Source organism: Balaenoptera physalus (genome assembly GCF_965194825.1).
Source record: "Balaenoptera physalus genome assembly, chromosome: 13".
NCBI lineage: Eukaryota > Metazoa > Chordata > Mammalia > Artiodactyla > Balaenopteridae > Balaenoptera > Balaenoptera physalus.
In genome coordinates, this window is record NC_138892.1 from 59,519,765 (window position 1) to 59,544,045 (window position 24,281).

General features: G+C 41.0%; 1 protein-coding gene and 1 pseudogene across 2 annotated transcripts in view; one reads left to right on the forward strand and one right to left on the reverse strand.

Annotated features, from left to right (window-relative positions):
- Window positions 1-6,771: 6,771 nt before the first annotated feature.
- The window catches only part of PTGES3 (prostaglandin E synthase 3), a gene marked incomplete at its 5' end in the record, with an annotated part of 31,233 nt that continues 13,723 nt past the window's right edge, over window positions 6,772-24,281 (forward strand). The window contains one exon of the mRNA XM_082421170.1: window positions 6,772-7,400. Within this exon, the coding sequence (XP_082277296.1) occupies window positions 6,772-7,400 (629 nt within the window). The remainder of the gene's footprint in view (window positions 7,401-24,281) is intronic.
- Window positions 15,534-22,287, reverse strand: LOC309641597 (heterogeneous nuclear ribonucleoprotein A1 pseudogene; annotated as a pseudogene). The gene has a single exon. The product of its transcript is annotated as a heterogeneous nuclear ribonucleoprotein A1 pseudogene (transcript).

Here is a 24,281-nt window from a genome sequence, read left to right on the forward strand (position 1 = left end):
TCACCATACCTGAGCCACCATTTCAATGATCATATGACCTTGTCATCACCAAATAACTGTATCACCAATAACTGCAACCTTGTCATCACCAATTCATTTCCTTGCAACCTTCTTTGGCCACATACTTGAGAATGTGTAATTTTAATATATATTAGATAACTTGGAAGTGATTGTAATTTCTTAAATCTTTTTGTAAAAGACATTGAATAATGCATCTCAGCATATTTCTTGCTTCTTTATTGTCTACCTCATTAAAATGTAAGCTGTATGAGGGTAAGGACTTTTGTTCACTGTTATATCTTCAGCATCTACAACAACACCTGGGCCATAGTAGGTGCTCAATAAATATGAGTTGAATAAATGGAGGAAATGCCTATTACATATCAGGCCCTAGGAATACAACAAACAAAACAAAATCTCTGACTTTATGGAAACTACAATTTTTAAAAATATTTATTTGGTTGTGCTGGGTCTTAGTTGCGGCTCGCAGGCTCCTTAGTTGTGGCATGTGAACTCTTAGTTGCGGCATGCATGTGGGATCTAGCTCCCTGACCGGGGATCAAACCCGGGCCCCCTCCATTGGGAGTATGGAGTCTTATCCACTGCACCACCAGGGAAGTCCCAAGGAAACTACAATTTTATAGTGAAAATAAAAATATTAAAGTGGTAAAACTTCACTATTTAGATAACAAAGTACCTTTTTAATTTTTTGGGGGGGGGCTTTTTATTTATTTATTTATTTGTTTGTTTATTTTTGCTGTGTTGGGTCTTCGTTTCTGTGCGAGGGCTTTCTCTAGTTGCGGCAAATGGGGGCCACTCTTCATTGCGGTGCGCGGGCCTCTCACTATCGCGGCCTTCTTTTTTTCTTGTTGCAGAGCACAGGCTCCAGACGTGCAGGCTCAGTAGTTGTGGCTCACGGGCTCAGTTGCTCCATGGCATGTGGGATCTTCCCAGACCAGGGCTCGAACCCGTGTCCCCTGCATTGGCAGGCAGACTCTCAACCACTGAGCCACCAGGGAAGCCCTTAATTTTTTACTGAGATATAACTGACACATAACATTATATTAGTTTCAGTACAAAGTCTTTTTTTTAAATTATTCAGCCATTATGCAAAGGTTTGTTTCTGGGCTCTCCGTTCTATTCCATTGGTCTACATGTCTGCCTTTAAGCCAGTACCACACTATTTTTTTTTTTTTTAAATATTTATTTGGCTGTGTCGGGTCTTAGTTGTGGCAAGTCGGCTCTCTAGTTGTGGTGTGTGGGCTCCAGAGAGTGTGGGCTCAGTAGTTGCAGCATGTAGGCTTAGTTGCCCGGTGGCATGTGGGATTTTAGTTCCCAGACCAGGAATCGAACCCACATCCCCTGCATTGGAAGGCAGATTCTCAACCACTGGACCACCAGGGAAGTCCAGTACAAAATATTCTTGTGTCTGTGTCTGGACTCTATCAGGAATACCCCATTGCTGTTATTGGTTATCATTAATGTTTATACAGAGGTGATCGGATCTGTATGAAATCATCACTTTGATATATGCTTGATCATCTTTGGCAAATTGTCTTAGGTTAAGCTGCTCTAACAAAGTACCATATACTAGGTAGCTTATAAACAATTGAACTTTATTTCTCACAGTTTTGGAGGCTAGAAGTTTGAGATCAGGGTACTAGCATGGTTGGGTTCTGCTGAAAGCTCTCTTCCCAGTTGCAGACTGTGACTTTTCATTGTATCCTCACATTGTATCCTCACATGTATCCTTCATTGTATCCTCACATGAAAGACGCGAAAAGAGAGGTCTCTGGGGTCCCTTCTAAAAGGGCACTAATCCCATTTATGATGGTTCACCCTCATGACCTAATTACTTCTCAAAGTCCCCACCTCCTAATACCATCACACTGGAGGTTAGGATTTCAACCAATGAATTCTGCAGGGGACACAAGCATTCAGTCTATCACACAAAGACAAAATTTTAACATTCCAGGATTAGAGTACCAAAATAGTTCTATCTATATACACTACATAAGAGATCCTCCTTACAAGCCAAGCCTTGAGTTTTTGTATGTGAAGGAGTTTAGAACCTGTTTACATACTAGTTTAAAAGCCCTTAGACTTTCATCTCCTTCCCTCTTTCCTCTGTGTTTTATCCTCTCCTGCCTCATACCAGACCTTGTTCTCTCAGTCATCCTGTCTTCAACCCCTCCCCTTCTACTAGCTTCTTCTCTTACTCTTCAAACATGATAAAAACAAACAAAAACCACTCCTCATTCCTAAACAAGCCACAAAAATAAAAATCCTTCCCTCAAGTACTAAATATATACAATATTAAACAATCTCTTTTTACTCCTCCATCTGTCCCTTTCAGTCTCAGCTAATGGTGTCACATTTTACCCCCTCTCCCAAACTAGAAGCCTCTTTACCTCTTCCCCCTTTTCTAACTGGTCTTCAAGGGCAGAAATTTATCAAAATTCTGGGTGAGCATTTCTCTTCAGCCCTTCAGCAACTGCTTTAGTTCTGGCTCTACTCTCTTGCCTAAACTACCATAGCTGGCCTGTCTGCAGTCTTTTTACAGCAAATTATATTCCACAAACTTCTGAGCATCTATTATGTGTCTGGCACTGGTAAGAAACAAATATGACACCAGTACCTATACGCAAGAAGCTTGTCCACTCACGCTATAGCATCATTCCTATTAAAAACTTCTGTTGCCAATAGAATTAAGTACAAACTTTTAAGCAGACATATAGGGCCCTTTACCATCTGGCCTGAACCCACTGAACTTCCTGCCTTATCTCTCATCACTCTCCTTTACCTATAGTCTCTCTTAGGCTCTGGCCACATTGAACCTTGCACAGATCCCTGAAAATTCCATTGCCTCTGCTTTACATATGCTATATTCTCTGCCTGGAATACCCTCTTCTGCCTCTCACCATTGGCCTGGGAGAAATTCATTCAGCCTTTGAAACTCAGCTTTGATCATTACCCTCTTTGATGCTTTCCCAGATGCCCCTACTTAGTTCTTTGGGTTGCTGTTCCCACAGTACTCTGTTTACAGCTCTAATATAGTACTTGTCACATGCATTATAATTTATCTATTTACTTATTTACCTTTTCTAAAATTCCTGGAGGTCAGAAACAATATTGCTTTGCTGTATCAGGCATATGGTAGGCTCTAAATTTCAAATTTTTAAAAAATTACAAAAAAATTTTTTTTGCCACACTGGGTGGCTTGTGGGATCTTAGTTCCCCGACCAGGGATTGAACCCTGGCCCACAGCAGTGAAAGCATGGAGTCCTAACCACTGGACTCCCAGGGAATTCCCTCCAAATATTTTTTAAATGAAATCTCTTAGCACTTGGTCTTCTCTTATTTTCCCCCAAATGGAATTACCTAGCCCTTATTTCCTAGAAAAGGGAGCATTAAAAAAATTTCAGGTGAACAACTAAAAAATCAGAAAAAAAGAAGGCTCCCTTAACTTTGAAAGTAATCCTATTTCTCCATCATCCCATTATATACTCAGTTATCCTGCAAGGTGCTGGACAAAATGATGTTAACATTCCACAAAAATCTAATGTCTAAATGTATATGTAACCTTTTTCTGGTCACTTCCTACCTTACACAATGGAAAGAGCGCAATGAAGTATTTACTTATGGCAAACAGAGTTACCCGAGAACTGTAATACATTCTCTCTCATGAAAACCATGAAATTAAAAACTATTATCTGATTTTTTCTGATCCCAGAGAGTACTGCTAATTTACATAGAAATAAGCATATATCACTCTATTTATTGTCTTATTTTCTTCAACATGAACTGCTGTAAGGTGATATTTGGGGTAGAAGACCATTTATAGAACATTTCAATGTATTTTATTTAAAAATGAATTAGCTTTTTAAAGCTGCTTCCTACACTGAGAGCTGTTCATTCTTTTGTCATCCTACAGTGAGAGACTAGCAGCAAAACTCAGAATATGAAAAAGCTCAACACAAGACACAGTCATTTCTTAACCCTTTCTATTACTGTCAAACCAGACTGGTAAGGTATGCTTCTAAATTGTAGGAAGATAATGATGGTATCAGAGAACATAAAGTAATTTAAGTTGGTATATGTGATGTTTACATTTAGCTAGGTCATGATGTCTCCCTTAAACGTTATGACCAATTTCTTATTTCCTGTACCTAGAACAGGTTACTACTTTGCCCCCTTTCCTTTTATTTACCTTACAAATACAAAAGTAACAACCTCTAAGTTCTTATCGTTTTAGAAAACCCCCTCATAAAACTGGACTTTTCTCACCTGTTATAATTTTTTTTTAATTTTTAAAATTTCTCGTATCAGCCTGTAAAGTTCTCTTTTGCTATCAGTGACTGTGGACACATTTAAATTCAGTCCTCAGTAAAATATCAGGGAGAAGGTGGATGCTACAATTAAAACTGACAAATTCTGTGTTCCTTTTTACTAGTGTTTTAAATTGGCCTGGGAATTTCTTTTCTCTTAGGAGACTGTTAGGATCAAACTTGTGAAATGGCATCTAATACCAAGTATTTTCTAGTTTTTGTCAATTCGGGTTGCATATTTCTCTCCCCAAACCCCTGACACTATTAACTACACGTCTTTGAATCTAGATTTTGCCCCCTACTAGATACAGAACTTTTCAGTGAATTTGAAAAAGAGATCTGGTACAACTTGGGTCCCCATCAGCTAATGGATGAGACAAAACGTAAAGGCATGGATAAACCTGATTATAAGCTATTTGTGAAACTTCTGGGTGAGACGCCATTTCCAGAGCTACACTAACATGAAAGCCCTTGAAATATGTCCAATGGGGGTAGTAAATAAACTATAAATTACAATGCAATGGATTTGAATTTTCAAAAATTTCTTGTGTGATGGTTTTTCCCACAGCACTTCTTTTGATAAGGGAAAATGCCAGTTATTTCGGGTTGCAGACTTCTAAATGCTATCTTCAATTCAGTTCCTCCATTTTCAGTTCATCTTATATGTTGTTGCCAAATTAATCTTTCTAGAACATAAGAGTGTTACTCTCCTTCAAAAAAACTTAATAGCTTCCCACTGTCAAGAGAAATAAGTTGAAAACAATTAGCCTGATACTCAGTGTGACCTACCTTCTCCCTACACTCTGGACTTCCTAGGCCAGGGATTGGCAAACTACAGCCTGCAGGCTGCTAATTTTTTGTATGGCCTTCAAGGTAAGAATGATTTTTACATTTTTAAAGGTTGGAAAAGAAAATCATATAACACGTGGACATAAAAAATTCAAATTTCAAAATTCTTAGTTTTTTTTTTTGAACACACTCTCATTTGCTTACACATTATCTATGGCTGATTTCATACTACAATAGCAGAGTTCAAAAGCTGCAGTAGAGACCTTGTGGCCTTATCTGACCGTTTACAGAAAGTTTGCCAACTCCACCTAGATATACTTGTTCCTATCTCTTCACCTATCAAGATCCTTGCCTGGAATGTACTATTCCCACTCATTCCTGCTGTCACCTCTGAGGCTATCAAAGTAAAATTTTCAAAAAATTTCAAAACATGATTCTCCCACCAATATAAAATTAACGTGAGCCAAGCATTCATTTATTTAACTCACCGAGGGAACCAGTAAGACGGTAAAGCTGGTTCCAGGAGCATTTAAGGAACTAGCTATTTACAGGCACAAAAATAAGAATTAGAATAAGGTTGCAGGTTAAACAAAACTGGTTAGCGTCCTACACAGCAATAAAACCATAAACTTTCGAGTTAGCTTTTCTATCAGTCAGCAATCTGCAACTCAAGTAACTTCACAACGTTTGAGCTCTAATCATATAACAAATAGCAAGTCAAATACAGGTACCTTCTCCTAGAGAACCATCCTTGGGCAGACAGGTTAAACCATGTCCCAGCGTGAAATGAAAGGTCATCCCTCCACTCCTTGCCTTATTTCCATGTTTTGGGTAATTTTTCTTAACAAGGCCTCTCTTAATCCTTCCAGTCAATATCGACCTCTCCTTTTATGCTCCCGTTATTTTTTGTATTTCCATTATAGGACTCAAATATCTGGATCTGTGTGCTTTGTTTTCCCCAACAAGCACTAAGCTCCTTAGAATCACGGTATTGAGAGCTGGGGTTTAACCTCCTTTCAAAGGGATTTGAGCATTGGGTGCAATGTCCGTAGTTCCCAACATCTGCCTTGCACAGTCCTCAATGCTTAATATGAAGCCCCCAAACACTTCCCAAAATGTCTTACCGCACTTGCTTAAACCTTCTGTCTTCTAACGAGCGGCGCATTGGTGTATTTCTCCCTTACTGCACGGTTAAGTGACCTTCTACAGTAGACAGGTACTGTTTTGATTTTCTTGGTTACCAACCCCCAAGAGCCTAACCCAGTGCCTTGCACAAAGCGGCAGTTCGACCGCTGAAAAAAGATGGGGGACCTCCACCCCCAATTGATGTGTCTGGAGAAACGAAAGTCCTAGTCTCTCCATTCCCACAAACTTAGACCCTAACAGCCTTCCTGTCTCACCTACAGCACTAATATCTCAAAGCAGGTGGAAACGCCGGCCCCCAAGGGTAAACGTTCCTCCTCAACCAAAGACCTCAAATTTCCGCTGCCCCTGTACAGGGTCTCCAACTCTCATAAAAATGGCGAGGTGGACCAAGGCCCTGCATTCGGAAGTTAGCCCTTCTCCGCAAATAGTATATCACCAGCAGAGGCTTTTCCCCTCCTTCTGCGGTGGAATGTTTCCTCAGTGGGCCGGTTTACGCTCTTAAAAGTAACCAAACCCTCATTTCACTTTTCAAGCCTCCGGACTCTGCGTCCCTCCGCCTCGGCCTTCCTCCCGGAGTCAACGCGGCCGTTTCTCGGGGAGATCGCCCGAGGCGGGTGGCCGGGAGGTTAGGCGGCCAACGGTTTTCCACCACAAAGGGGGAGCGCGGGAGGAGCGGCGGGCCCGAGGCAGCGGACGTAGGGCGGGGCCAGCGCTAGGAAGGATCGCGAAGGAGCTGGGAGGCCCCGCCCTTTCCGTAGATATCTCTAGAAAGCCCGGCAGGAGCCCGAAAACAAAGAGTGCGCACGCGCGGCGGCTAGGCCCGGGCATTTTGCTGCGTCACCAGCCGCCGCCCGGCCTCACCACCCCTCGCTCGCACGCACGCACGTTCGTTCTCCGTCCTCGCGCCCCTTTTCCTACACTTTCCTCTTCTTCCCGACCGGAGGAGTCGCTCTCCCCGCGCGGTGCATTCTGGGGACCCAGGTCGAGCCCGCCGCTGCCGTCGCTTGAGGGAAGCGAGAAGAGGCCGCTGCCGGGGAGAAGACGCCGGAGTCGCCATCGGAGAGGAGTCGCCTGCCCAGGAGCTGCCGCCGGAGACGCCCGCCACCCGTTCGCCCGTCCCCCTGCCCCGTTCACGATGTGAGTGCGACACCCCGCCGAGGGAAGGTCGCCCGTGAGGGAGGCCGAGGCCGCGCGGGGGGCTGCCGGGAAGCCGTCCCTTCCCCTCCCCCGCTTTAGGCCCCCTCGGCTTTTCCCCCTCGGTGGAAATCGTTCTTGCCTGGGGGTGGGAGGTTCAGTATCCTTGTTGTGATTTACCGTTGGCGGGTGGAGGACATATTTCCTCCGATGTCCGCTTCCCCCACCTCTAAACCGGCCCTCGGCTTCCCTGTGCCGGAAATCCCACCTTCCCCCTTAGGCAGTGCCGGCTGCTCCTAACTCTCCGTAACTTAGCCGTAGGCCTTAGTCTCCCGTGAGCTTTTCGCCGTCCGGGCGCCCTGGAGGCGTGGACCCTCGTGGGCTACCGCTCTGCTCCTGGGGCGGTCTGCTCCTGTCGCTCTGTGATGCTGCGACCAGGCCCGGGGCCAAGTGCACCTGCGGTGGGTGCTATCACAAGGCTGCTGGTGCTCGTAGAGCACCACGCGGCCGTGCGCCGCGAGCGACAGGTACTGCTAGGCGACTGGAGGGAGGCCATACCGTCGCCGCAACTTAACTTCCCTCTCGGGTGTCGTGATTGCTTGAGTATGGTCTTTCCAGGCTTCCTGCTAACTCCAGTCTCGCTGAGGGAGTGAAAGTTGCCAAAACTCAGCTGTGTCCCTGGCAGCGAGGAATTACCATTGAGCAGGGCGTTCTGCACGTGTTGGAGTCGAAAGATATTTGTGGACATTTTCAGTGTTCTATATTAAACTTTAGGCGAGGTTTCATTATCCTATCTTAGTTTAAGGATGAAACAGGTATGTCGTTACCTTTTTGTTGCCTTAGCTTAATTTTCTTTACGTGAAGTGACTACAGATTGTTCAGAAGCTTTATGATACAGGAAAACCTTGGTGATTTTAACTAAATGAGAATTCTTGGCATCGCCACTTTGAGCCTTTAGATTTTTCTCAGGGAAAGCTTTACCTTTTCAGATACGAGAACTGCCGGTTTAGTACCTTTTTGGTTCTAATCGCTCCCTAAAAGTTATGTATAGAGAGCAATTGAGGGGAACAATTTTTATTCCTGTAAAAAGTAATGCACTTGCAAGGGTTTACTTAATAAAATAATGACCTTTGTGGTGAGTGTATTCAGACACTACAGTCACTTGATGGAAAAGAAGCCTTGAGAAGAATGCATGTATGATTGTAAAGTGACATATTAGAATTTTGGAAGGATTCCCCCACCCCCAAAAGGGGTATGTAATAGAAGATTTTAATCTGTGAAAAATAGCTTGTGCTTTTTCTCTTTGACATCTATTCCAATTAATGTAGCAGGATTGTCAGTCTTAAAACATTTGTTAGGAGAAAATTAATCCTCAGATAAGGCATTACCAACTTTTAATAGATTAATGTAGCCAAGCAAATTTTTTCGTGAAGAAATAGTATGTTTAATATGGTTTGAGATAGAAACATTTTCGGAGGTCACATGAAATAGTTAAATATGTAAGAAATATTAAGTTATGTAAATAGGTTAAAAACTCGGGTGAAAAGTGTAGCAGTATTCCAAAAAGCAGTCTGTCAGAAGAATGCTATTTTCAAAATGAGTGTTTTGAAGGGACCAGGTAAATTTCATTGTCTTTAAGGTATTCAGTATATGCCATCTTGCAACTTCTTTAGGGGATCTTATTAATGACTGAATTTATAAGATGAATATTACGAGTCAGTTATTTGAGTTGGAAAAGACTTTTAATGAGTCCTAGGAAGAATCTGGCTGATGAGCATTCATTTTGTTGATGTGTGCTGTAGACATTATTTTTAGCTGTAGAGAGAGATATTTACGCTGGACATCTCAAGGGTTTTAAGGTCTGTTTTTTAATCATTTGATTGCTCTTCAGTCGTCATTTCCTAGATACATTTCTTCTAATCAAGTTTTTTAAGTTTTGTCTAGTAGTTTGCATAAAAGCTCTCAATCTCTCACCTACCTTGGAGGAGGCTGGGAGTTTTAGAACCTCTCTCTCCCCCATTTAAGATCTGCACAAATCCCCTGCAGGGGGTGCTACTTTTCTTTTTTTTTTTTTTTTTAAGTTATTGTAGTTGGTTTTAGGTTATAAGTTGGACGTATTAACAATAGATACGAAGTAAAACGTTTTATTTAGTTTTGAGCGGTTTGAAATCGTTCTTTCCAGTGTCTTGTAGTTAAATTAATAAATTGTCCAGAAACATACTGTGACCATTGCTAGCCTTGGTTAAAATCTTAACTTTGCCATCATTCAGCTTTGCAGGATTGAGTCCCCAAAATAAAATCATCTGTCTTTAACCTCCAAAACAAATGGTAATAGTGACCATACAGCATATGGTTAATTTCTATAAGTTAAGGAAGAGTAACTGATGATGGCTTTTGTTTAGTTTTGATTTCCTAACCACTGTAACCGAGCAACTGGATTTTCTTTTTTTCTATGCTTAGTTAGACTTTAACTGGAAGGCAGTAGAAACGAAGTGACAAATCACTTGAGGCAGACCAGTATGTGTTGTTAAGATTCTCCTGTTTAATTGTATTTTCTCAGTTTTAAGATCTTCTAGAAGCTGTATCATTTTAGAGTCATAGGTGGTTAGTGATGATTGCTTTTCAGGAAAAAATACCTTCGTAATAAACTGTTTAGAATCAATCGAGCTCTGAAACATTAATAATCATATTTTATCTGAGTTATTAAATTAAGAATTGCTGCATCTAGTGTATTTTACTACAGAAATACAAAGTGTGTTTTAGTAAAGTTTATTATTTATTGTGTAGGTTAGGGATAGATTTTAAATTGAGGCTGACTTCCACAGGACACCTTAGAACTTTTGGTTTTCCAGGAAGGTGCCAATTACTTTAAATCTTACCTTGAGTAAGATGCCCTCACCTGTGTTGTACTCCAAAACCAAATAAAATGTGCTGTTGTGGATTTTCTATGCCATAGTTGATCTTCTTGTGTAGCCGTACTTTATTGCTGAAAAGTGTTTATATCGGGGCTCTTTCCAACTCAGCATGCTTAATTATCTTTGTGTACTGAAAGGATCTAAGCCACAGAGGTGTTTTTTTAACTTTCAATTTTATTACATTACAGGATTTAGTTCTTCAGATATCAATTCACAGCACTGCTGGTTAGTATAAACAACTGTCCCAAATAGGATTGGAACCCAGAATTTCTCATAAAGACTTATTTTTTCCACTTTACAAAAAGGGAGAATAATTTTCCAGGTGGTCCTTTTATTTCCAATAAATAACCATGCCTGTAGTTCAGTTTTTCTTTTTTCCCCTGAAATATTTATTTACTTGGTTGCGTTCGGTCTTAGTTGTGGCAGGCGGGCTCCTTAGTTGTGGCTCGAGGGCTCCTTAGTTGTGGCATGCAAACTTAGTTGCGGCATCCATGTGGGATCTAGTTCCTGGGCCAGGAATGGAACCCGGGCCCCCTGCATTGGGAGTGTGGAGTCTTTACTGGACCACCAGGGAAGTCCCACACCTTTATATTTTAGAGTGGGAATTACCAAAGAAAGGAAGTAGCACAAAGGTTCACAAACTTTCTTGGTTCACCCCTTGGTGTCTTAGTAGTATTTTTGTTGAAACTATTTTGTATTTTTTTATTTGTTGGTTGGTTGGTTTTTTAATGGTGCTGCTAGGCCAAAAGGAGTAACCTAGAAGTTCTGTTTATTAGATAGTTGGGTCCAAACTATTTAAGTATTTCGTCCTTATAGCCTGTTAGCTTTTCAGAAAGCTAACACACATAAATTGAAAGAAAAACGTAGTTTCTTGTATAACCACAGTTACTAATGAAAGGTGTATGCCTTTTGGGAACTTGTTAACTTGTTATAACTTGTTATACCTTGAAATCGGATTGGATACTTCCATCTTCCATCTCAATTCCTGTTCCCTGTTGATTTTTTTGCGGGTCTTTTCCTTTTTTAAATCATAACCACCAAAAATCCAGCTTTGCAAAGATGAAACTTAGTGGAGAGGGATACAATGCAGTCTGCTGTTGAAACTGAACCACTTAGTGTCTTGACTGAAGTTGAGTATCACTGAATTTCTTTTAAATTTGAAATATCCTGTGGCAGCCCTGTAAATTCTTTCATAGTGCCTTGATGCACCTTGGCATGTAATTTGGGGATCATTGGACTTGCATGTATATTCAGATTAACTTTCCAGGAAGTTTTGCATAGTAGTACAACTGGCATACAGAATATCTGAAAATATGAGAAGTATATCGGGGTTTCTCTGAGCAAAGAATATGTGTGAGAGAGTTTGGTTTTAGATGTTTACAGGCAGGGCTTTTGATAATACTTAACAAGGAAAAACTGCTCAGTCTGTGAAACTGGAACTGCTTTTTTTTTTTTTTTTTTTTAGCAGAATTTTCATGTTTCCATATCATTCCTCACTTAGTACAAACTGAAATAGATTTACCAGTTTCTCGATTCTCTTTTGCAAATGATAGACCAGTTGATAGACTTGGTTTTAAAATATCAGTTATTCTGAACTTTGTAACATCTTTTAAACTTTTTTTTTTTCTCCCTTGGCTATAATGAGTTTGTTTTCTTCCATAACCCCCTTTTTTTTTTTTTTTTGGCTGCATTGGGTCTTCATCGCTGTGTGCAGGCTTTCTCTAGTTGCAGTGAGCAGGGGCTACTCTTCGTTGCGGTGCGTGGGCTTCTCTTGTGGAGCACGGGCTCTAGGCACGCGGGCTTCAGTAGTTGCAGCATGTGTGCTCACTAGTTGTGGCACGCAGGCCCTAGAACGCTCGGGCTTCAGTAGTTGCAGTGCGCAGGCTCAGTAGTTGTGGTGCGCGGGCCCAGCTGCTCCGCGGCATGTGGGATCCTCCTGGACTGGGGATCGAATCCCTGTCCCCTGCACTGGCAGGTGGACTCCCAACCACTGTGCCACCAGGGAAGTCCCTGTAACCCTTCTTGATGTTTAAAAATACTCTGGGATACATGGAAGATGAGTGAATCTAGTTTTTAAGAAGCTTTCCACTTACCAGAAATGTTTAGTTTATAGAGGATAAACATAGAGGATATTTTCTCCATTATCAAGTTCTAGTAAAAAGCTAGTCTTCTGATTACTATTGTTTTAGCTTAGAAATCAAAGTGATGTTTTAATTCAGACAAACATCATGTTCCATTAAAAATAAATTTATATGGGGATTATCATTAATTACTTCTGAATAAAGTATGTGAGGTTATAGATTGTGATGTAATGTATCTTACAAATATAATTAAATATAGAGATGAGTTACTTTTCAGAGTACAAACAAAAAACGTCTTATAGTGTATCACTTATTTATACTTTAAGAAAGGTAAACCATAGCTAGTAATGGATCTGATCCCTCTACCCCCATGTTTCTTAGAAGAATAATTTTGGGCTAAATTTCATCGAACTTGGATGTGAGCTTCTTAAGGGCAGAGATTTTTATCTGCTTTGCTGACAGCTGTATCTCCGGAACAATTCCCGGTATCATGTTTAATCAATATTTGTTTATTGAATAATACTTAGACTCTAAATCTCTTTCAGCTATAAGACTTGGCTATATGAGGTGCTTGACAGTGGTGTTTGGAACTACCTGGGATCTTTTACAGTTGGTCCTTTATTCTGCTGTATTGCATCTTCAGTCAAATTCAGCTATATCTCAGTATAGATAGGCTTCTTTTTTTTTGGCCGCACTCCACACCATGTGGGATCTTACTTCCCCAATCACCAATCGAACCCATGTCTCCTGCATTGGAAGCGCGGAGTCTTAACCACTGGACCACAAGGGAAGTCCCTATCATGCAGGTTGGGCGAGTAGTTTGGTGGTCAGTAGGTGAAAGATAAAGGTGAGAGTCGTTTATAACTTTAGATTCTATTAATTGAGGCTTTGCTATATTTTGGGAAATCTGGAAAAGAAAGACCACCAAATCAGTATATACCCTCAAAGTACATTTGACTTGTTTGTGAGCCCTTTATTTTGAGAATGTTTATTTTGGGAATATTTAGCTTATTAGTTATGGTTTGGTCAGACTGATTTTTTTCTCTTAATTAACTGGATGATTACCGTAAATTCTCCTTTAAGAGATTATACCCTTTTTTTCTCTTCCCCCTCCAATTTTTTTAAAATATGAAGATATTGGTCTTCCAATCAAAAACTAATACACTTTTTCTGCTTGATTAATTTCTGTATGAGGCCATTAGTTGAAGATAAAACTTAATAGATTTAAAAAGTTTGTTTTATAAAGATTGTCATTTAGTACATCCTTGTATCACATTTTGCAGTCTTAAATATTTTTACAAAAGTAGAGCTTTTTTTTTTTTAAGAGCATTTTTTGTGTTTACTTTTTTGGCTGTGCTGTGCGGCATGCAGAACCTTAGTTCCCCGACCAGGGATCGAACCCGTGTCCCCTGCATTGGGAGTGTGGAGTCTTAACCACTGGGCCACCAGGGAAGTCCCAAAAGTAGAGCATTTTTATTAAAAGGTCGTTATTGCTATTTTCCCCAGTATATTTGTCTGTTTTTGGGGTTTTTAAAAAAAATTTATTTATTTTTGGCTGCGTTGGGTCTTCGGTGCTATGCACGGGCTTTCTCTAATTGCGGCAAGTGGGGGTTACTCTTCGTTGCAGTGCGCGGGCTTCTCATTGCAGTGGCTTATCTTGTTGCGGAGCACGGGCTCTAGGCATGCGGGCTTCAGTAGTTGTGGCTCGCAGGTTCAGTAGTTGCGGCACACAGGCTTAGTTTCTCCACGGCATGTGGGATCCTCCCGGACCAGGGATCGAACCCGTCCGCTGCATTGGCTGGCAGATTATTAACCACTGAGCCACCAGGGAATTCCCTGTCTGTATATGTTGAAGAGCCTAATGTTTAGTGACCAAATAATAGTATTCTAATTTTTTTCTCAATGATTCAGAATAAGAATTCAGATATTGATCATATGTCTCATTTGTGTATGTTAAAAACTTTTTTATAAAAAAACTAATCTGATTGAACAGTCCCATGACAGTTCTTAATGATTTCTGGGGGGGAAAACACCAAAATGATGTGGAATCCTGTGTGATTCTATGGGATGAGCAGGTAATATATATGTATCCCATGAGGTTGAGCTAAATTGTACATTTCAGGAAGCCAAATTTGAATTATTATGGTATTAACTTAGATTTGTAGGCCTCTTACTTGAATAAAAGTTTTTTCACTAAATTCTCACATAGAGCTCACAAATTTTTTTTAAGTTTTAATATAAATAAATTAATTTATTTTTGGCTGCATTGGGTCTTTGTTGCTGCCCATGGGCTTTCTCTACTTGCGGCGAGCAGGGGCTACTCTTCACTGCAGTGCGGGGGCTTCTCATTGCGGTGGCTTCTCTTGTTGCGGAGCACGGGCTCTAGGCGCACGGGCTTCAGTAGTTGTGGCATGCAGGCTTCAGTAGTTCTGGCACGCAGACCTCACAATTTTTCATGTTTGCTGTATAATGGTCCAGAGTACCTGCTTACAAAAACATTTATTGATTGATTGGCTGCGCTCTGCAGCATGTGGGGATCTTAATTCCCTGACCAGGGATCCAGCTCTCGCCCCCCGCAGTGGAAGCGCAGAGTCTTAACCACTGGACCACCAGGGGAATTCCCCTTACAAAAACTTCTGAACATTGGAAATTCTGAGAGACAAAATAAAGTTGTTGGAGCTTTGACGGTAGTATTGGTTATAGAGACAAGTTATATGCTGTAGAATTCTATTAGATAACAGAATTTTTTCTCTCTCAAGATATTCAAATTTCTAAAGGGATGATAGCTGTAATTAATGTTTTTTTTTAAACTACCCGGATACAGAATAAACTCTTCTCCATGGTCTCCAGGGACGTCTGTGACCTTGGTTTTCAATCTTAAGCTTTATGAACTTACTTGGAGTTATGTATGATATGTTTGTCCTACCAGTTCATAAAAGGCTTGATGTGTCCTAATTGTCTTTTAATAATTTAATCTGCCCTGCACATAGTAAACTATCAGAAGAATTGCAATAACCTGGAAATGTTCTTTAGCAAATTTTTTCCATGTAGCTTTGCTGGTTGTTTTAGTCTGGGCTGCTGTAACAGAATACCACAGACTGGGTAGTTCATCAACAGCAGAAACTTATTGTCCACTATTCTTTTTTTTTTTTTTTTTTTTTTATTTATGGCTGTGTTGGGTCTTCGTTTCTGTGTGAGGGCTTTCTCTAGTTGCAGCAAGCGGGGGCCACTCTTCATCGCTGTGCGCAGGCCTCTCACTATCGTGGCCTCTCGTTGCAGAGCACAGGCTCCAGACGCGCAGGCTCAGTCGTTGTGGCTCACAGGCCCAGGTGCTCCGCGGCATGTGGGATCTTCCCAGACCAGGGCTCGAACCCGTGTCCCCTGCATTGGCAGGCAGACTCTCAGCCACTGCGCCACCAGGGAAGGCCTTGTCCACTATTCTGCAGTCTGGAAGTTCAAGATGTAGGCACCAATATGGTCACCTGGTGAAGGGGCCTGCTTTCTGGTTCATAGTTTCTTGCTGTGTCCTTATAGTAGTGGAAGGGGCGAGGGGCCCCTCTGGAGCAGTGAAAGGGCTAGGGGCCTCTTTGGAGCCTCTTTATATCTAAGGCATGACTTTATTTTTTTTTAATATAAATTTATTTATTTATTTTGGCTGCGTTGCATCTTCGTTGTTGCGCGCGGGCTTTTTCTAGTTGCAGCGAGCGGGGGCTACTCTTTGTTGCGGTGCGGTGGCTTCTCTTGCAGAGCACGGGCTCTAGGCACGCAGGCTTTAGTAGTTGTGGCACGTGGGCTCAGTGGTTGTGGCGCACGGGCTTAGTTCCGTGGCATATGGGATCTTTTTGGACCAGGGCTCGGGCCCATGTCCCCTGCATTGGCAGGCGGATGCTTAACCATTGCGCCACCAGGGAAGCCCATAAGGCATGACTTTAATTTATGAGAGTTCTATCCTCATGACCTAGTAGTAAGCACCTCTCAGAGGTCCCATCTTTGAATATCATCCCGTAGAGCATTAGGATTTCAATGTATGAATTTGGAGGGCATGCATTAGGGCCATTGCACTGGTGCATCCTTTCTTGGCGGGGGGGGGTGTGCATGCCTCACAGCATGTGGAACTTCCCTCGACCAGGGATCAAACCCGTGCCACCTGCAGTGGAAGTACGGAGTCTTAACTGCTGGACCAACAGGGAAGTCCATGGTGCATCCATTTTTTTTAAGGGAGAGGTGCTTGTAATTTTCTACAAATTAGAATTAAAATGCATGAGATTCTAGTATATTAAAAATGGTATTTGGGAACAAATGTGGTTTCCACTCTGTCATTTTAAGACAAACTAAGAAATTTTAGTCAAAACTACAGAGGAGAATTTTAGTTTATGCAAATTTTAGTTGCTTGAATTGACAGAGCCCTAACATTGAGCTTGGAAGAACTTGTCAGAAGAACTTGGAATGTCCCACTTCGGAGATTTTGGGTATTTTGTTATAAGTAGTGGCTTATTCACATAATGTATGCAGAGGTGAAAAAGTTTTTGCATTTATAGGTATGTTACTATTAAAGTGAATTAACAGACTTGAACAGTAGTTTGGGATTTTGCCAGTGTTTGTATGAGACTAGACACGAATCCAACATAGTTTAGGAGCTAGAGTTTAAAATCACTCTTTCTCTGGGTTAATAGGAGAAAAGAGTGTTGTGATTTCATAAACACTTGGTTTTCCTTTCAAATGAGTGAATATATGTGTTTATTATTGTTTAGGTTAAGTGTAGGATTTACCCCCCTTGTATTTTCAGACGGTTTAGATCAGGGGCACTTGGTAAATATTAGGCTTTACAGGACACAAATACCTGTTTCACATTTTTGTTTTTACAACTTTAAAAATATTAAAACCATTTTTGGCTCCAGGTTAGGATCATTTAATTTTGTTTTTATTGTCTGGTAAATGATTTTATTAGTTGGCTAGGGCTACCATAGCAAAGTACCAGAGACTGGGTGATTTAAACAGTAGAAATTTATTTCCTCACAATTCTGGAGGGTGTTAGTCCAAGATGGAGGTGTCAGAAGGGTTGGTTTCTTCTGAGGCCTCTCTGCTTGGCTTGCAGATGGCTGGCTTCTGTCTTCGTCACAGGGTCTTCCCTCTGTAACTGTCCTAATCTCTCTTTTTAATTAATTTATTTTTTAAATTTTTATTGGAGTATAGTTGCTGTACAGTGTGTTAGTTTCTGCTCTGTAGCAGATTGAATCAGTTATATAGCAGATTGAATCAGTTATACGTATACAGTATATCCACTCTTTTAGATTTCTTTCCTATTTAGGTCACCACGGAACATTGAGTAGAGTTCCGTGGGCTACACAGTAGGTTCTCATTTGTTATCTATTTTATGCGTAGTATGTATATATGTCAATCCCAGTCTCCCAATTTGTCCTATCTCCTCTTCCCCTCTGGATAACCATAAGTTTGTTCACTACATCTGTGACTCTATTTCTGCCTTGCAAATAAGTTTATCTGTACTGTTTTTCGAGATTCCACATATAAGCGATATTGTATGATATTTTTCTCTTTTTGACTTACTTCACTCTGTATGACAGTCTGTAGGTCCATCCACATCTCTGCAAATAGCAGCATTTCGTTCCTTTTTATGGCTGAGTAATATTTCATTGTATATATGTACCATATCTTTATCCATTCCTGTCGATGGACTTTTTTTTTTTCCCCAAGAGGGTATTAAATCGTTTATTGAATACACATGATAATGGATGATACAGAAGCTTCGTTCTCATCTGTAACTTTATCTGGTACCGTAATTCAGTTTAGATATATTGCATAGGATGTGCCAACAATCATATTAATAACTAAAAAACTCCATGACTTTGCTTGGGTGACCCTTTTCACGGTGAACTCCAGGTCACAACGCGTTAACTGTCAGTTCAGCTACACCAGGGTTTCTGAAGGCAATAGCTTTTCCACCAAAGCAGGTTGTAAATAAATTTTGAATGGAACCTGGCATCACCCTGAAGGAACTCTAACTTCACACTGTTGGGGTAGTTTACCAAAATGGCTTCAGAGTAGACTAACTTTACACAGCACATTTTTTAAAAAGACGCATTTATTCAACATCGTGATCAGACTCTTACATTTAGCAATCAACAGCATGGGTGCAAAAAAAAAAAGAAATCTCCATTAAAACCCTTTGTTGGAATGCTTTACACTTTCCACAGAACAGAAACTGAAATAACTTGTTAAACAGGTAGTCAAAAATACAGTCCTCGAGTTTTTTTGCCCATACACATGAGTATTGTCTAAAACATGTCTTCTTTGTAGCAGCTAGGCCCTGCCACCACTGTGCTTGGCTGAGTTCACAAATTTGTTGTAACCTGTAGCTTACCTGTCACTTCTCTGGCTCTCCTCTCCTGCTGAGCTTTGTTTCCTGGCAGTAATTAAAACCTTCTGCCACTGCCAGCTACTGCTGCTGCTGGAACCACCATAGCCACCTTGCTTTTGTGGTTTGGCAAAGTATTAGCCTCCACCACCATAGGGACCAGAACTTCTGCCTCCAAAGTTTCCTCCTTTCATGGGCCCAAATTTTGAAGATTGATTGTTGTAATTTCCAAAATCATTGTAGCTTCCACCACCTCCAGAATTGCTTCCATCATTACCAAATCCATTATAGCCATCCCCACTGCCACCATATCCACCGCTACCATGGCTGCCACCAAAGCCACCTCAAGCACTGAAGTTTCCTCCACGAACAAAGTTGTCATTCCCACCAAAATCACCACCACGACCACCACCAAAGTTTATAGAACCACTTCGACCTCTTTGGCTGGATGAAGCACTAGCCATCTCTTGCTTAGATAGGGCTTTCCTTACTTCATGGTTGTGGCCATTCACAGTGTGGTATTTCTGAATGACAGTCTTGTCTACGGAGTCATGGTCATCAAAGGTTATGAAAACAAAGCCTCTCTTTGCCACTGCCTCAGTCAGTTATGATTTCAATCACTTCAATTTTCCCATACTGTTCAAAATAATCTCTTAGGTGATGTTCTTCAGTGTCTTATTTAATGCCAGCAACAAAAATCTTTTTCACAGTTAAGTGGGCACCAGGTCTTTGAGAGTCTTCTCTTGAGATGGGCCTCTTTGGTTCCACCACTCTTCCATCCACCTTGTGTGGCCTTGCATTCACGGCTGCATCCACCTCCTCCACAGTGGCATATGTGACAAACCTGAAGCCTCTGGAGCGCTTGGTGTTTGGATCCCTCATTACCACACAATCTGTGAGTGTTCCCCACTGCTCAAAATGGCTCCTCAGACTCATTGGTTGTTTCAAAGCTCAAACCTCCAGTGAAGAGCTTCTGCAGCTGTTGGGGCTCTTTGGGTAACTCTGACTTAGACTTGACTGCAGTGGAGGGAGGAGATGTCAATGGTGCTTACTTGGCAGCGTCCAGGGGCAGAAAGTCAATGGACATTTAGGTTGCTTCCGTGTCCGTGTAACTGTTCTAATCTCTTATGAGGAGGACACCAGTCATATTGGATTATAGCCCACCCTAAGACCTCAGTTTACCTTACTTTTTTAAAGATCCTCTTTACAAATACAGTCACATCCTGAGGTATTGGTGGTTTAGGACTTCAACATATAAATTTAGGATGTGATTTCAGGCCATAACAATGATATAAATCTAGATTACTTAATGTGAATTCAAGGAAAGGAAAGATTCTCCCCTGGTTCCAATGTCCTTGATACGAACAGAAACTAAAGAGCTTATATACCAGATCGCCATTAATGTGCTCCTTCTCCATTACTATAGGTTCTTTTTTTTTTTTAATTTACTTATTTTATTTATTTTATTTTTGGCTGCATTGGGTCTTCGTTGTTGTGCGTGAGCTTTTCTCTGGTTGCGGTGAGCAGGGGCTACTCTTTGTTGTGGTGCGCGGGCTTCTCATTGTGGTGGTCTCTCTGGTTGCGGAGCATGGGCTCTAGGCACGTGGACTTCAGTAGTTGTGGCATGTGGGCTCAGTAGTTGTGGCTCGCGGGCTCTAGAGTGCAGGCTCAGTAGTTGTGGTGTGCGGGTTTAGTTGCTCCGCAGCGTGTGGGATCCTCCCGGACCAGGGCTCGAACCTTGTCCCCTGCATTGGCAGGCGGATTCTTAACCACTGCGCCACCAGGGAAGCCCTACTATAGTTTCTTAACGTGTAACTTGACTTTAACATGGTAAACAGTACTATTAAGTATTTTCAGATTATGTTGTTAAATTCGGCTAGAAAAGCATTTTTATCAGTTTATTGAAATAGCCATTTGTAAACATAGTGAGAGAAGAATCTGCTCACTATAATCAGGTTAATTCAACATTGTAAGTCAACTGTACTCCAATAAAAATTAATTTGAAAAAAATCAGGGTAATTGTTTTCAGCTTTATTACCTTTTTTGTTCAAACAGGAAAGGTAGAATACTGCAATGAATTCTTCATGTACCCATTATTCAGTCACAACCATTATCAGTGCAGGGTCATTCTTATTTTATCTACTCCCCTCCTCTTCTGCCCAATGGATTTTTTAAAAAATATTTATTTATTTGGCTGCACCAGATCTTTAGTTGCGGCATGTGGGATCTAGTTCCCTGACCAGGGATCGAACCCGGGCTCCCTGCATTGGGAGCATGGAGTCTTAACCCCTGGACCACCAGGGAAGTCCCTCTTTTTAAATTTTTAAATAACACAATTTCACAGTTATACTGGGTTGCTCTAAAGGAAGAAAGCATTCCATGCCAAAACCATTTAATATCATTTTTTTTTAAGTATTATGAATGTAATAAATCCCCATCTACCCATCCACCAGATTCAGCATTTAGCAGGCCTTTGCCACACTGCTTTATTTCTCCCTTTTTCCTTAGTTATTTTAAAGCAGACCCCATGTACTTTTACCTTTTAATCTTGAATGGACATTTGTTTTCCATAAAACAGTGCCTTTCACACCTAACAAAACTAACGGTTTTCACATTATCTAATACTCTGTCCATATCTAGGTCTCCATGGTTTCAGTAATCTTTTTTATGTTTAGTTTGTTTTAATCAAGATGCGTACCAGATTTACAAATTGCACTTGTTTGATAACTCTTAGGTCTCTTTTAATCTAGAGCAGTTCCCCCTCTTTTCTGCCATTGATTTAAGAAACAGTATTCTGAATTTTTCACTTCTTGTGATATCATTTAACTTGTTTCTTTTCCTCATATTTCCTATAGACTGGAATTAAGTTTACTGTGGAATATATCATGTTGATCAAATCAGGAGGTGAATGTTTGGTTGTCCCACTTTTTGTGATGCTAAGATCATAAGTTCTTTATCTGCTGTTCATCTAATCATTGTTAATGCTCCCATTCATTGATGAACACTGCCAAATCAGCTTAAAGGTTGCAAAATGGTGGTTTTCTTTTTTTTTTTCCTCCTCACGTTTTATTCCACACAAAGCTGGAATTCTGTAAAGAAGTTTCCTTCCTGAACGGGCCCTATTCGGGTATCATGAATAAAGATTCATAAAGGGAAAGAAGGGTAAATGCCTATTCTTTCTCTTTAATTGCCTTTTTGTAAAGAATTGGATCTGGGGCTTCCCTGGTGGCGCAGTGGTTGAGAATCTGCCTGCCAATGCAGGGGACACGGGTTCGAGCCCTGGTCTGGGAAGATCCCACATGCCGCGGAACGACTAAGCCCGTGAGCCACAATTGCTGAGCCTGCGCGTCTGGAGCCTGTGCTCCGCAACGGGAGAGGCCATGATAGTGAGAGGCCTGCGCACCGCGATGAAGAGTGGCCCCCACTTGCCGCAACTAGAGAAAGCCCTCACACAGAAACGAAGACCCAACACAGCCATAAATAAATAAATAAATAAATAAATAAAATTTAAAAAAAAAAAAAAAGAATTGGATCTGTAGTATCTTCTGGTGATCTAGAATTGTGGGTAGTTTGTTTTGTATTTCTTTAATCAATATAAACTGGAGTATTTATATTTTGTGTATTTGGATCAGTTTGCAGTCATCCTTTCAAATTGTCGTTGGCCAAGGAGAGAGACTCATTGTTTCCTCCTGTTTTGACTGATCTCGTTTTTTTGTTTTTTGGCTGTGTTGGGTCTTTGTTGCTGCGCCAGCTTTCTGTAGTTGCGGTGAGCGGGGGCTACTCTTCGTCGTGGTGCATGGGCTTCTCATTGCGGTGGCTTCTCTTGTTGCGGAGCACGGGCTCTAGGCATGTGGGCTCAGTAGCAGCGGCACGCGGGCCCTAGACCGTGCAGGCTCAGTAGTTGTGGCACACGGGCTTAGTGGTTCTGTGGCATGTGGGATCTTCCTGGACCAGGGATCGAACCCGTGTCCCCTGCATTGGCAGGAGGATTCTTAACCATTGTGCCACCAGGGAAATCCCAACATAATTGTTTTTATTTTTATTATTTTTTTATTTTTTGGCCACACCGCGCGGCCTGTGGGATCTTAGTTCCCCAACCAGGGGTCAGACCTGGGCCCCCTGCATTGGAGGTGTGGAGTCTTAACCACTGGACCACCAGGGAAGTCCCTGATCTCATTGTTTTTAATAGCTTGATTTGCACTATGAGATGTCCCAAGCTCATTTATATTTCCCACCTCGGAGCTGGGGTCAACCATTTCTCTATAGGAACTTATTTCTTTTTGTTGGAAATAAGTAGTATTTTGACACTGGGGGTGTTCATTGCCCCAGATTGTTATTATTAGTGCTTTTTAAAGATAGGACTGTCTGGTTACTTCAAGTTGAAAATCTATGAACTTGGTCATTTAAAGTTTTAAGTATCTATTAAGGTAACAAATATTTTCAGTGGAAGACCAAACATGGGGGAATTCCCTGGCGGTCCAGTGGTTAGGACTCTGCGCTTTCATTGCTGAGGGCCCGGGTTCGTTCCTTGGTTGGGGAACTAAGCTCCCACAAGCTGCGGGGAAAAGACCCAAACGTGTTACCACGTATTGAGAATACTGTTTTGGCAAGAAAATAAGCTAGAAATAATGTATGGCCTATTGGGACCTAATCATAAAACTCCTAAATTGTTTATTAGCTCTATTAACACGGAAGTTTGGTTAGATGTCTTTTTCACAGGCATTTAAAAATGCATGCCTCCCCACCCCCCTTTTAATCTGCCAATAGATGCCTGAAAAAATAGCTTTTACCCTTGTTGATTTGTTGGTATTTAGACTTTGGAAATTGCCATCTGTAATTTTTAATTGCAGATCTGATATCAGTGTTTTGGAGTAGAGTATGACTAGTCAAGTTTAACAGTTGTGTGAAAATGTTGATGAGCAGTTGGCTGTAACTTTAGAACTTTAAACTGCTACTCCTCAGGGTTGGGGAATTCAGAGTTTGGAAGCAAAACAATTCCTTTAAGTTGAGTTGATTTATGAGTAGTGTTTGAACATATAATAACTAATTGGTTTTAAATTTTATTTTGAAGTTTTACGTTTACAGAAAAGTTTCAAAAAATACAAAGAATTCCTGTAACTTTGATTTTTAGATTATCAAAGCAGCACATGCTTATTTTTAAAAAATAGTTGAAACAGTTGAGAATGAGGTGGCTCTACTTTGTCTCATCTTTCTGGTTCATTCTTTAGAGGCAAATGCTGTTCATTTGTGTGCGTGTGAATTCTTCTTGGAATTTTTATGCATATGTAAATACTTATCTAAGTAACTTGTTTTAAAGATGACAAAGGAAATTTTTCAAAGTATTTACCGCATATAATCTTCATTGCCTGTTAATTACATTTGACTGTATTTGCTTTTACTAGATTTTTAGCTATATTCTAAAACATAATTTTAATGGATGAGTAGAGCTTTAGGCAGCTAACATGGAAGAAGACAGGAGTCTATTGCAAGGGACAGGAGCTGGTGAATAATAAGG